Source organism: Ischnura elegans, chromosome 9 (assembly GCF_921293095.1).
Source record: "Ischnura elegans chromosome 9, ioIscEleg1.1, whole genome shotgun sequence".
Lineage (NCBI taxonomy): Eukaryota > Metazoa > Arthropoda > Insecta > Odonata > Coenagrionidae > Ischnura > Ischnura elegans.
In genome coordinates this window covers 114,734,905-114,748,966 of record NC_060254.1, presented here as the reverse complement: position 1 = coordinate 114,748,966, position 14,062 = coordinate 114,734,905, and the positions used below count along the sequence as shown (strand labels likewise).

The window sequence follows — 14,062 nt, the reverse complement described above, 5'->3', positions numbered from 1 at the left end:
ACTCACTGTATGTATAAAATTTTAGTATAGGTATTTGAAAATGGTGTAATAGCGGAAACCGGTAATAAAATGGAATCTCTGTGAATTTTGTGGAAGTAACAAAGTGTTTTTCATTATTAATATGGAGCCCTTCCGCCATGTAAAAGCTTCTACTTTCCATTTAACTTGCTTTTCAATATGCCCTTGTACATTCATGCACTCAGTGAATTTTTAAAATTTTAAGAATTCTGTGAATATGGAGTCAAAGACTTGATTCAAATCCCTCAGAGATTTGATTTTGGATTGTATTCGTGAAAATTGCAGATTGAAATTGTGGAAAATCCAAAAGTGACTGATGAAACCCAGCAGTCACTGCTGAAGTCCAACAGAATTTGTTGAAATCCAACAGGAACTGTAGAAGATCCAACACTAACTGTAGACAATCCAACAGTAATTGATGAAATCCAACAGTAACTGTAGACATTCCAACAGTAATTGTTAAAATCCATCAGTAACTGTTAAAATTAAACAGTAATTGTTAAAATTCAACAGGAACTGTAGAAAATCCAACAGTAACTTTTAAAATCCTACAGTAACTGTAGAAAATCCAACAGTAATTGTTAAAATCTAACAGTAACTATTAAAATCCAACAGTAACTATTAAAATTCAACAGTAACTATTAAAATCCAACAGTAACTATGAAAATCCAACAGTAACTATTAAAATCCAACAGTAACTATTAAAATCCAACTGTAACTATTAAAACTCAACAGTAACTGTAGAAAGTCCTATGGCAATTGTTAAAATCCAACAGTAACTGTTAAAATCCAACAGTAACTGTTAAAATCCAACAGTAATTGTTAAAATTCATCAGTAATTGTTAAAATTCAACAGTAACTGTAGACAATCCAACAGTAATTGTTAAAATCCAACAGTAACTGTTAAAATCTAACAGTAACTATTAAAATCCAACAGTATCTATTAAAATTCAACTGTAACTGTAGAAAGTCCTATGGCAACTGTTAAAATCCAACAGTAACTATTAAAATTCAACAGTAACTGTAGAAAGTCCTATGGCAACTGTTAAAATCCAACTGCTTTTTTGTTACTAACAAATGACAATCTATTCATTCAGCAGATGTCCCAGGAGGTCCTGGCAGCTTCCCTTGCGCAGATTGTGACTGCGTGTTCTCTAGCCGCAAGGATTTGACCAAGCACGTATACAAGACGCACCTGAGGTTCATTTGCGATCACTGTAAGAGGGTCTTCAAGCAGAAAGCTAGCCTCAAATCGCACATCATGCGGTTACACCTCAACCTGCGCAACTTTGCGTGCTCCAAGTGTGGACGCAAGTTCAGCACGGCATGAGAGGTGAGGCTCCACGTGAAGCAAGTGCACGCAAAAGGCGCAAAGGAGTCTCCCTTCTTCAAATGTGAAGAGTGCGGAAAACGGTGAGAGGTCTCTCCAAGTCACTTTCCTTTCTTTTTATTTATTTATTAACATTAAAACCGCGGACGGGACTTTTTTGTCCCATCGCCCTTTGCAAATGTTTGCCATTCATGCACTCCTGTTTTAATCCATTTGAAAGTAACTGGATCATACTAATTTTTTATGCTCTTTCGAGCTGTATCGAAAATATTGTATGATGTTTGGTTTGCGAGAAAAAAACGACGATTTACCTTGAACCGCAGGATGGGACTTTTTTGTTCCATGTGGGGCAAACATACAATTTCAGTTTTTTTCTGTAGACTTATTTTCTATTTAGCATGATAACAGTTTATTACGAAGGGGATCGATGCACAGATATCGTTATTCTGCCAGTTAGAAGTGCAGGAGGGAATAATCTCTGCACTGCGCCGGCCGTCTACTCACGCAACGCCGGCCGCGTCATCTCTGCCCGGCGTGTCTGCAGGTCTGAGATTGCAACCAACATGTCAAAATAAGTTTACTATAATCCTAGTTATACTTAATAAAACGTTTTAAACATTACCTGAACACGTGATTTGTTCACACAAGCCACAAAAAACGTCAATTATTAGTATTTTATCAATGGGACAAAAACGTCCCATGCCATGGTTTTGGTGGGCTTGGAAAGATCGGCGGTTCCAGAGTTAAACCGTCTACAGTGAGTCCTCGTTCTACGTCACCGCATTTAACGTCATTTCGCGATAACGTCACGAAAATTTTAGGACCATGATTCGTTTATCGCCCCTTCGCTTCGCGATAACGTCACATATTTTAAATTTCGCGCGAGAAAAAAGGCGAAGCGGCAGGCGTTGCAGGTTTTTTGTTTCGTGGGCGGTAATACGGTCAGTCTATTCAAAGTGTAAAACGGTGTGTATATTGTTAATTGCGATTACGGTTTTGGCAAATTTTAGCATCAGAGACATTTCCAAGAAAATGTGCAAGAGAACAATGTTCACAATAATTTTGGTTCCTGTTACTGCGACGATGTTTCAGTGATGATGATGCCCAGGCGACGCCCGCCCGCCTTAATTCGCAATTAAAACCATCTCTTCGATTTCATAATCCCAGTTTGCCCGCCCTCGCTCATTTCCGCCATTTTGATTTCGCTCCTGACCGGTCTGAAAAGAAATTCTCGTAGCGAACGTAGGGCCTATGGACTGGGGCACGGGATCCCCGGTCTGTAGCGTCTGGTAGCATTCATTGGACTGCACTCCATAGCGAAGCCGAAAAGCAAATGCGGGAAGATACAAAAATGGAGAAGGATTTAATAACGTCACTGCTGCTATTGTCGTCAATAAAGACAGGAACTCGTATTTATGCCATAGTTTGGCATTCCCACTGTAAAAAATGCCCCAGATCTGATATGCTAACATTTTTTTCGTGTAGGAATTGTGAGGTCTAGGAGCCGATATTCAATTTTTACATTGTTCTTTTGGGATATTATGCTTCGATTAACGTCATTTCGTTTGTCGTCACATTTTTCAGGAATGGTAAGTTACGTTAAACGAGGACTCACTGTACAGTCAAACCTTGATAATTCCTACTTCAAGGGACCGTCATTTTTTTCTTGCTCCCAGAGTTATCTCACTTACAAAGGTTCCAAAATGACCTCTCTAACAATAGGGTGGTTTCCTATTATTTTTTTATTGCCTAAATACAAAGATTATTACTCCTGGAGTACGTATTTCACACTTTCAGATTTTTAAATGACCATATCTGTTTTTCGCGATTGACATTGCTATTGACCATGACAAACTGCTAACATCAAATATGTTATCCATCGGAACCAAACTGAGAATTTATAAGACCATAACAAGACCTATCCTTATTTATGGAGCAGAATCATGGGTTATCGAGAAAAGAACGGAAAAGAAGTTAATAGGGTACAGTTTCCTTCAGCAAAGAAAACGAAAGCTATTGATTGCGATTCCTTACCCACCATTAGTGCGTTCATAATGTACAAATTATTTGGTTTTAGAAATCCCAGTTTAGACGAATGGCAATGGTCAATTTTAACCTCATTAGAAAAAGGCCAGATTGGCACCCATGCGATGCCACTCCACGTGACGCCACTGGGACCTAGTTTCTACACGAGTAGATAGGAGTTTTACATCGTCTGAGATTACCAATGCATGCATGAGGCACAGAGCTCAGGGAAACTTCTCTTAATAATCTCTTATTAAAACTGGCTAAGGTCGGAAAGTTTCCTTTGTTTGATAGGATATTAATAATCCTTATTTAAGGCATACACTACCTGCTAGCAGTGTACTCTGCTACCTGCTAGCAGCCTGCGTCGTATCGATGCTCATAGCCTTGCACCAAGGTGGCCTCGCATGGCAGCAGCCTGAATATGAATGATTTTACACGGTCTTTTCCCAGCATTCATACTTAGCCTTTGCGTTTTCGTGTGCTTGAAAATTTTCACTTTTCATTTACTCGCGAAAAATAGATATCATCATTTAAAAATCTAAGATCATGAAATGAGTACTGTAGGAGTAATAATCTTTCGATCTAGGCAATAAAAAATACATTATAGGAAACCACTCTATAGTAAATCTCTTTCATTAATGCCCTAACTCATTTGATGTTTTGCTTATTTCAAAGGTTTTCCCGCAAGCGCACGATGCGGATGCACGTTAATGCTGTCCACAAGGGATTGAGGCCCTTTACGTGCGCCCATTGTCAGGAACAGTTCTCGCGCAAGGACTACCTGCGCGGCCACGTGCTGTCCGTTCACTCGGAGGAGAGGAATTTCAGCTGCGAAGTTTGCACGCAGAAGTTCAAGCGGGCGGACCACCTCAAGTGTCACCGCGCAACGCACGAAGACCTGCACGACTTCAAGTGCGCAGACTGCGGGAAGGAGTACAACACGATGAATGCTCTGCGTATCCACATGAAGCAACACAGTGGAGTCACGTACAAGTGTCCCCATTGCCCAAAGGTAAGCGCAGTGCTTGTTCATTAACCCTAATACGAACGAAAGTAGTCACACATTTTATTTTATTATTTGAAAATTATTCTGTATCGATTAATGATAGTTCAAACTACAGTGGAACCTCGTTAAAGCAAGTACGGGCTATAGCGACACCCCCGCTATTATGAGGGATAGCCGATGCACCGTCAATTGACCCTATAATAAGCGTGTTAAAAAATTCATTTTTACGAGACCCTTTCGACGTTGGCTCTCGCCATAGCGAGGGTTTCACCGCCGGAAGACTTTCATCAAGACTCCTTAACCTCTGTAATTGCTAGTGATCTGTTAGAAATGAAGTTAATGGAGTGCTCAGTCTCAAATTTATGTGGTAAACTGTCGTTCGATAAATATAATGATTGACGAAACAATGCTTTGCATGATTTTTATTCAGTGCGGCGCTTATAAATTGTTTGAATAGTTAGTCGTTATTTGAGTAAGGACAGTCAGTGATGCAAAGAAACATCACCTTTCTTCTGGATTTATGCTTACGTTTATCGGATAGATGTTAATCTGTCGTCGCACCACTCCTGTTCCTGTATATCTGTTCGCAACAGGCATATTGGCTATTATTTGCTCCACCTCCGGTAAAGCAACTATTCGCTATAGCGAGTGTTTATTAGTGCACCGTGGGGTGTCGTTATATCGAGGTTGTACTGTATTTGCTAAATTAATAATTCATTCAGTACGTATTTGCCTCTGGCTACTCTGTTTTGTTGTAAGATTAGCAAAGTTGTCCGTGTTTATTAACTACTATTTGAGCTTCTATTAATAAAGCTGGCAGCGCTGGGATTCAAATGTGCTTATTTCTGCTAATTGTGAGTAATACGATATCGTATTTTTCCTGGAGTACGTATTCGAGATGATCATGTATTACTAAGGTACTATTTGACGCATCACCAGCCCACAGAGCACAAAATATCTTCAATGTCTTGGATATCTTAACCCTAATGCGGGCAAGGTGAGTCTCTTGGACTTATCGCATCATCTTTTTGAGAATTTTATCATGTTATTGAAATGTCAGCATATTGTAAATTTTTTACTTCTTCCAATTGTATATATCCTATAAATTAGAGTAAATCAAACTTGAATGAACTGGGAGACCGCAATAAACCAAAAATTCATAAAATATTTCTACGCCATTTTTATTGTTTTGTTTAATTTTTCTTTGAATGCTTAACTATTTTAAAACTTATATTAAAATCTTTACACTCCCAATTACGAACCAATTTGTCATAAAAAATTGTGATTTGAAGCAGGATCAAAAAACTGATGCCAAAAACACTAATTGAGTTATAATTATTATATTTATGTATCCATATTTCGCCAGATTCAAAAAAGGCCTTAAATGTTAAAGTTGGAAGGCTAAGTAGTAAGTAGCCATGAAATTTATCCCGCTTATTCCTTTTCTTGATGCATTCTTAGGTAAGTGGCGTGCGGTCTCACAGGCCGCTAATCGAGTTCAATTGCAAATTTACAGAAATTAATAAAAATGAATGTTAAATTTTAAGAGTGGGATGTCCTTGTTATGCAAAAATATGAAGCTAACGAGAATTATAGATATTTTGAAATCTTAATTTTGAAAATATTCACAATTTTAGAAACGCAGCGGTCTCTCAGACCACACGTCACCGGTTTAAGGGTTAAAAATCTTGAATAAGCCGCGAATTTTATCTACTGTGAAAAAAAAACCTGGAAATAGTTGTGAAATTCTTCGTAAAGCCTTAAAGAAATCTCTCAACCTTGAATTTAGAACTATGATTAATGGATCAAAAGAAATATTATATACAGTGGAACCTCGATAAAACGACACCCCACGGTGCACCAATAAACACTCGCTATAGCGAATTGTCGCTTTACCGGAGGTGGAGCAAATAATAGCCAATATACCTCATATTACTCCTTTATCTGTATTTTCTCGCTTAGACGTGTTTGGTGTTTTTTTGGCCATGGTGTGTTCCATCAAATTCTTCTATTCATGCAACTCATGGACGTGCGGGTATGCTGACGACTGCTTTCTGCCACTCGCGGAACAAAAGAAGATCAAGCATTCGTGAATGCTAATGCCACAATATTTTCACCAAAATTAACTACTTATTTATCGAACGACAGTTTACCACATAAATTTGAGACTGAGCACTCCATTAACTTCATTTCTAACAGATCGCTAGGAATTACAGGGATTAAGGAGTCTTGTTGTAAGTTTTTCCGGCGGTGAAACTCTCGCTATGGCGAGAGCCAACACCAAAAGGGCCTCGTAAAAAGGAAATTTTTAACATGCTTATTGTAGGATCAATTGACGGTGCGTCGGCTGTCTCTCGTAATAGCGAGGGTCTCGCTATATCCCATACGCGCTTTAACGAGGTTCCACTGTATTTAAATCAGGGGTGCCGTGTTATTTGGGGAGGGGGGGCGTCTTGCCTCAAAAATAGTTTTATATAACAGGGGTCCCGCCCCGGGAAATTTTAATAATGGTGTGTGTTTTAAAGTTTTTTTTATCACATTCAATGCAGGCCCAATTTTCATGGAAGTCGTCAGAATCGGCCGATAAAATGAGAAAGAGAAATAGAGAGAGGTTTTCGTTCCATAATTACAACCTTTTACAGTAAAACCTTTATGTCGTGAACCTCTTTACATCATATACCTCCATACATCTACATCTACATAATACCCCGCAAGCCGCCTAAAAGGCGTGTGTTAGGCGGTGTTAGGACACCAGCCATTTACAGCTAAAAAAAAATTAAGTACAGGCGGTCCTCAACTTTCGTACACTCGACTTTCGTACAATGTGCACTTTCGTACGTTCAAAATTGACACCTTTTACTTGACTTTCGTACGCTAAATTCGGACTTTCGGACGTTGGTCTGTAATTTTTTAAAAAGTCCCGCGAAATTCCCGACCAGTTTAGAAAACGTAATCAAATAATGAATTGAAATTTTTATTATAAGAATTAACAGTAATAAATTTGTGGTTAGGAGCCAATAGCTACTATTAAGTATGCAAAAGATAGATATTTGTTTCTGACACCCACGGAATTTTAGCGGCAGCAGGCCTAACCGCCATTTATGTCGCCCTCTATCGCTCAGTGACGAGAAAAAAAGAAAAACAAGGGTCTAAGCCCGTTTCCAAAATAACCTTCGTAAGTTAATATTTCGAGTTACTTCGTATTTTCAACAGAATGTGCTATATTTTCACTGAGATTCAATTACGATCATAAATAACGTAGGATGTGATTATCTTCTGGCGAATATTTGAAGTAAATTCTGTTTGAGTTCTCCGTCCGACTACTGTGTTCCATCATCTTCGCAGACGTTGCCAAAAAAGACTTAATTCTTCATCAGGACTGTATTCTTCATACCGGGTGTGAGGTGACCTGTTCATATAGTACGTTTCTCTCCTTTTATGCCGACAGGAGCAAGGTTCCAACCGGAAAACGACAGGAGAAACATCTTACAGTATCGGAGAAATGTAGATAGGAACGTTATTATCCACATTGATTGTTTTCCTACAAGAGACGTTTTATCATTTCTCCACGTGGTTAAGTATTGGTTCGCTAGCGTGAATTCCCAAAAAATGACACGCAAAAACCTGTTCCGTCACCTCATTTAGTTTTCGTGTTCCTTTCTCCGCCGTATTGAAAGTTAGGCAAAGGATCATTTACATAGAGAAAAGATTTTCTCAGTTTTAGCACTAAAAAATAGTCGCGCCATAATCGTAAATAAATATAGTGTGGAAAGAGCAAAGAAAATAATTTCAATTGAAAAGTCAGCTGAGAAGAAGAGAGACAATTATAAGCGCGGCACCATTTTCCAGATAGTGGAAGATACTTCTTCCGCCTCTCTCCAGTTAATAACTTCCCCCCGTTGCAGGTAAAGATGAACCATGCCCTTCTCCACAATCGGGGAACGTTCCCAGTGGGTGGGGTGAATAAGAGTGGGATGGGGATTGCCTGAGGGAAGAAGTGTGGTCAGCACAAGGACTGGTGAAGGGGGCAGGACAAAGAAGGGTGGGGAAATGGCCTTCAGCTCTGCCTCAGTCTACTTTTGGGGGCCGTATTTTTTTGCGACGCACACAAGCTCAGTCTCCTTAGGGAGGGAGTGAATGGGAAATGCTGGGGAAGGAGGGGTTTGGGATGCGTAAGGTGGGTGTCAGCAAGATCAGCCAAAGGCGGCAGGAGGGAAGGGAAGGCTTTGGAAAGACAGAACCCCAGCATGGGAGAACGGGGAAGCACGTGAGAAGAAAGTTCATGGTTAGACTTGGAAGTGCGTCTTCATTACGAGAAGCCTGAAATATAAATTGGCGGTAAATAGAGCCCAGTACTTAAGATATTTAAGTTGTTCATTCACAAAGGCCAATATATACACGGAAAGATATTATGGCGCGGATTTCTTGTATCAACGTCCATTTCGGGATGTTATTAATTTCTGTTCCCATTTATAAAAGTAGCAAATAGATTTGAAAGAATGATAATCAAGAATAAAAATATATAAATCGATATCCAAACGCACATGAGCAAAATAGATGAATGTATACATACCGATCCATCGCAAGTAATACCGCTCAAGCTCCTTCCGGTATAGGACTTAAAAATCCTGGATAATGCCTTGGTCCAAGGGCTGGGACTTGCTAGTCGAGTTCGGGGGTAAAAAGAGGACTCGAACATTAGCCAATTTTAGATCTTCCAGGTATTTATGAACGGTGGCATTATCCATTATTAAAACAATTTTGCTGTTCTCTCCAGCAATTTTTCTCTGTAGACGTATAACCGTTTGCTGGAAAATTTCTCGGGTCATCCAGCTGTTTTTATTTGCATGGTAAAAAACGGGGAGGGCTTCCAATTTTACATGTTTTAAGCACCGTGGCCTTTCAAATTTCCCAATGACAACGGGCTTATTTTGTCCGTGCCCGTTTGGTTGACGCACAGCCCCACAGTAACACACACTTTACTCTTTTTCCCCCCATGGCACCTTTGCCCTTTGAAACCCAGGGTTGTGTCAGGTAATGCATTAAAAAATAGCCCAGTTTCAGGGGCCAGCGAGGGTGAGCTCGTCGAGGAAGGCGTCCCAGATTAGGGACCCTTCGAAGTGCTTCGGCGAAAAGTAGTCAAGTAGTCTTCGAAGTACGTTCACAGCAGTGCAAAGGGTTAATTAGGGGTGTACGAAATACTCCGCGCGACCTTCCTGACATGTTAAACTACGAATTATTGTCGATGCTATGTTTACGAACAGGCACGTAAATAGGGGCATAATGTCAGCCGCGATATTTTAACTGAACTCCTACTCCCCCTAAATTCCCACAGTGAGATTTTTGGCGACCCATTTCTCTCCAAAGTTGCATTATCATTTACGATTTCGCACTTTTGATGGACCACAGTTGGAAGCGCTGATTTTTTAGCTACTTACGCCGGCGTAACTAGTTTTGGTGACAAATTTTTTGCCGTAGTTCGTATAAACGAATGCCATTTGCTCCTAGGGACCGAGCCGAGGTTCGTAAATTCAAAAAATTTCGTATAATCGAAACTTCGTATAATCGAATGGCGCCATGTATTTAGCATAGGCTTTTCACCGGGACCGCAATATCACTTCGTATAATCGAAAACTTCGTAAAATCCTGCTTCGTAAAATCAAGAGTTTACTGTAGTTATATATATTGCTATATTATCGCGTATGTTGAACAACCGAGTGATTTCCTACCTTGTGTGCTATTTTGTTTTACGAAAATTATGTATTTGCAGGAGATATACGTGCATCTTGAATCCGTACAGACAGGTTACATTTTGGCATCATTTCATATCCAATCATTATGGCCTCCGGAGTATATTTTTTACATTTGATCATCATTTTGGAATCCATTTTGTATATTTACCACCACCGCGGTATCTTTTTGGCTTCCTGCGCTGTTGCCAAATATGTCTATCTTATAAACCTCGCTCTTGCTTGTTATTTTTGTAGTATATATCTGTTATTGCATTCAATGGGTGAAATTATTCCAATTAACTATTAACTACTGTTAACTAAACGTAATATTACTGTAAAAAAAGATTAAAGTCATCATGGGAGTGAACTTCATGAAACTAGGATTCTAAAAGTTAGCCAAAATTATTAAATGAGTTAATTAAACTCCCTTTAGGAAAAAGCATATCTAAACCCTTGGTTTTTATAAAGCCAAGGACACGACGCACAGTGGGCTAAAATTGAAAAAAGCTGGCCAAATATCGGAGGTCTTAAGTATTATTAAATTAAGGAAGGTTTTTATCAACGGTGTGTTGTAAAGATGCAATCAAACTTATTTAGGATGACGTATGCCACAATCTTGTTTAGGAGCACAATATCAATTAAAAATAGGCAAAAGTGATGCGGGAAGCAAACTCGCCAGGGGATCATGGACCTTCTGGTACTGAAATATCAAGGGAAAAATATAATTTTAGCTTAGAATGTAGCTGTTTTCAGACCACAAGCTGAGAAAACTGTATCATTTATTTCACGTCCACTCGATACGGCCCTCAAAATTACAGAAAAGGGGGTAATTAGGTCCTCAGATATTCCTGAAAAGGGATTTTACATGAGTCTGTGTTAGTATTGTCGATTACTTATTATAAATTCTCTCAACAATAATTCCATTTGAACGATTTAATAAGGAAATCTGAAGAAATTGCGAGAGAAATCTCCAGATAATGAGTGAAGAGTGAATACGTGAGGCTAAAATGTCGATTGAATGTCAATTTAAATGGAATTAATATATTATTGAGTGTACTTATGCGAAGTTCTTTCAAAAGATTCCGAGATTTCTCACGATGATGTAAGGCTAAATCAATTTCTCCAGATGTTGTCCCCCCATCTGTCAGAATATCCTTCAGCAATGCTACGTTAGTTTTCAGAGGTTTTCCCTTCCTTTCATCATCAAGTCATCGGAGTAAGTGAAAGCTATCATGAAAGAAAATTTATATAGCATCCTTCTGAAAGGTCGTACGATTACACCCCGAGAAAAATATTGGCTTCACTATCTTGAAAGACGCGTATTCGCTAGCATTGAGGCTAGAACAAACTCTATCTCCCATTTACAAGGTTCAAGCTCTTATAAAAAAGGTATGCCGCGGCTCGTTGATGTCCCGTTCTTATATTAATCCATCGGAGTCGCGAGGAAGTACCTCCTATTAAACGGCCTTAAATATCCTATTACATTTAATATGAAAGCAAATTTCAGAAATCACTCATTTTGCTGGCTGATTCCAATAATTTCATGTGCACGGATAGCTATTCCAATGGCTGCGTTCGTTGGCATATCAGCGTCGACGGCATTTTACCACGTTTGCTCCTTTCGTAAAGATAGACTTTATCGTACCCCGGGCGTTGGGAAATGTCCCAGACGTACCCAAAGAACGTTTTGTGGCGACAATATTTAAAGCGATTCTATTCAAATGTAAATGATGATTCTGCTTTTATCTTTTGAAAGTGCTTTTGTATTTTTAGCGTGGTGCCTTTGTTTTTGTTTTGCGATATTGCCTTCATGGTTATCCATTCCGTAGGACGGGTAAAAATAATTCATTAATATGACAAAATAACTTTTTGTTTATATTCCGCTATAACTAGAGTGAATTAACGCCTTTCACAAGCTGTATTTTACTATTTTTATTTACTTTTTACTAGCTCCAGCTGGAATCTACTACTCCTATAGGGGTGTTGCTAGTAATTATTTAATATATTCGACAGTATCCAGCGCTTTTTAAATTACTCTTTCATTATATCAAACGGCTTTTTGACTTTACTACGTATTTTCCTGAAAATTAATGAAAATGACATGGAGATACTTGTTATATAAATTAACCTCGCTAATCAATAGCTTAAATATTCCTTCAACGCAACCTTTTTGTTCAGCTGTAGATAATGGCGGTATCTATACGGAAAACTCAGGAGGGCGCTGGACTAACCTATTCAATTGAAGGTCTTGAATATTCTTTAAATGATCTACAATCGGGAACAAAACTACTCGTGGGCAGCCTTGTTTTACCGAATTCCTAGGAGTACTGTACAACGACATGTCTCTGGAACCCTGGGGAAATGAGACACATCTCAACGCCCAAGTAAGGGTGATGGGTTTTGACTTCCTATTTCTCTGCTGCTGAGGAAAAGGAATTTGTCAATGCAATAAACGTTATGGAAAAAATGGCTTTGGACGTCATTAGCAAAAATATTGAACAAATCGCGTTCACCTAATATATTGTCGAAAATCGTTGAGAAAGGAGAGGGAAAAGGGGTACAGATCATCAACTGCTTGTAAGAGCATTTCTTTCGGTAAGGAAGTGGCTGAGTGATATTTTTAAAATTTGTGCAAAACAGATTGTGTTGCAGTGACTTTTAAACCTTACCTGCGAAGGAAACGAAAATAACCTTCATTACACCCATGCCTCGTATAGCGCAAGGGATGCGTTCCTTGGGATCTTTGCGCAATACGAAAATGCGTTATATGAAAGCGTTTTAACAATGGGAAGATAGGGATGCGTTCCTGGTGGCATAGGCGTTGGGTATTGAATTTCCTCTAAACCATATATATTCCTATTAACAGACTTAGAAAACCTTTTTCATAAAAACATTTATAATTTAAAATAGCTTTAAAGATAGTAGGCATGCATTCAAAGATTTTTGTTCACGTAAAAAAAAATCGTACGAGCTTTAGAAATTCCCTCCTGTTGTTCGGGTGGGATAACCTCTGCTATCTCAGGGGTTCATAACGCATTGCCGGCAGTTGACAAATTTTCAAACCAACCTAGAAACATTTACTGCCTCATCTAGGCCCCTTTTTCGCCCATCCGAATACCAGGCTATTGCTTATTTGAATACCATTTCATTGCTCGCCGAGTGTGTGAATGTAGAATCAGAGCTGGCTTAAATTTGAAGTCCCGTTAGGCATTAGCAGCTACGTGAAATAGTGTTTAAATGCCATGAAATCTGACGCAGTTTTCCTTCCCTGAAAATGAATGAACGAGATTGCATTCTTTTCCGAAACAATATCGTCTCGTCAGCACTAAAAACTAATTTAGGAAGAAAGGAGCCACTTTCAATCACAGCTTGGAGTTAATCAGAAAATGTTGCGGCGACTCCGCAATCAACACTTGCAGATTCACCTGATATCGCCGCACTGAAAATACTTGCTTGCCGTGTAAAACACTGAAAGCAACCGGATTTTTCACTAAATGTCTCGGAGCGATTACCAACCTTGCCTTTTCGTATTTCAAAATGAACTTTCTGTATGTGCTGAGCGCTTGGCGGAAGTGGGTGCAGCTGAGATCACTAATGTTTTAACTTCGTCTTTATTCAGAATAAGACATCGCGAGTTTAACCTTCCGCGCAATATTGCTTTCACGCTCTCCATTTTCAAAGCAATTTACCTCTTACAATTTCTCTTCTAGGTTTATGGTTTTCCTTGATAACTTCTTGATTTTTCTACCTGCATTCCTGTTTTTTGCCATTTTTCTCTGGACGTTTACTCTTTATGGCTTTATCGAAATGACCTCCTACTGCGGAACTGTATTCCTAATACGCAGAGGGCCTAAGACTGCTGAGAGGGAACGAAGCTTTTGTGTTTAAGACTCTATAGCAGACCCTTTTGTGTGTTGATGCTTTTCAAAACAACTCCACCACCCCTCT

General features: G+C 39.1%; 1 protein-coding gene across 1 annotated transcript in view; it reads left to right on the top strand.

The window, feature by feature from the left end:
- Positions 1–1,344: 1,344 nt before the first annotated feature.
- The window catches only part of LOC124165051 (zinc finger protein 239-like), a 29,888-nt gene continuing 17,170 nt past the window's right edge, over positions 1,345–14,062 (top strand). The window contains exons 1-2 of the mRNA XM_046542289.1: positions 1,345–1,351; positions 4,101–4,388. Coding sequence (XP_046398245.1) covers positions 1,345–1,351; positions 4,101–4,388 — 295 coding nt within the window. The remainder of the gene's footprint in view (positions 1,352–4,100; positions 4,389–14,062) is intronic.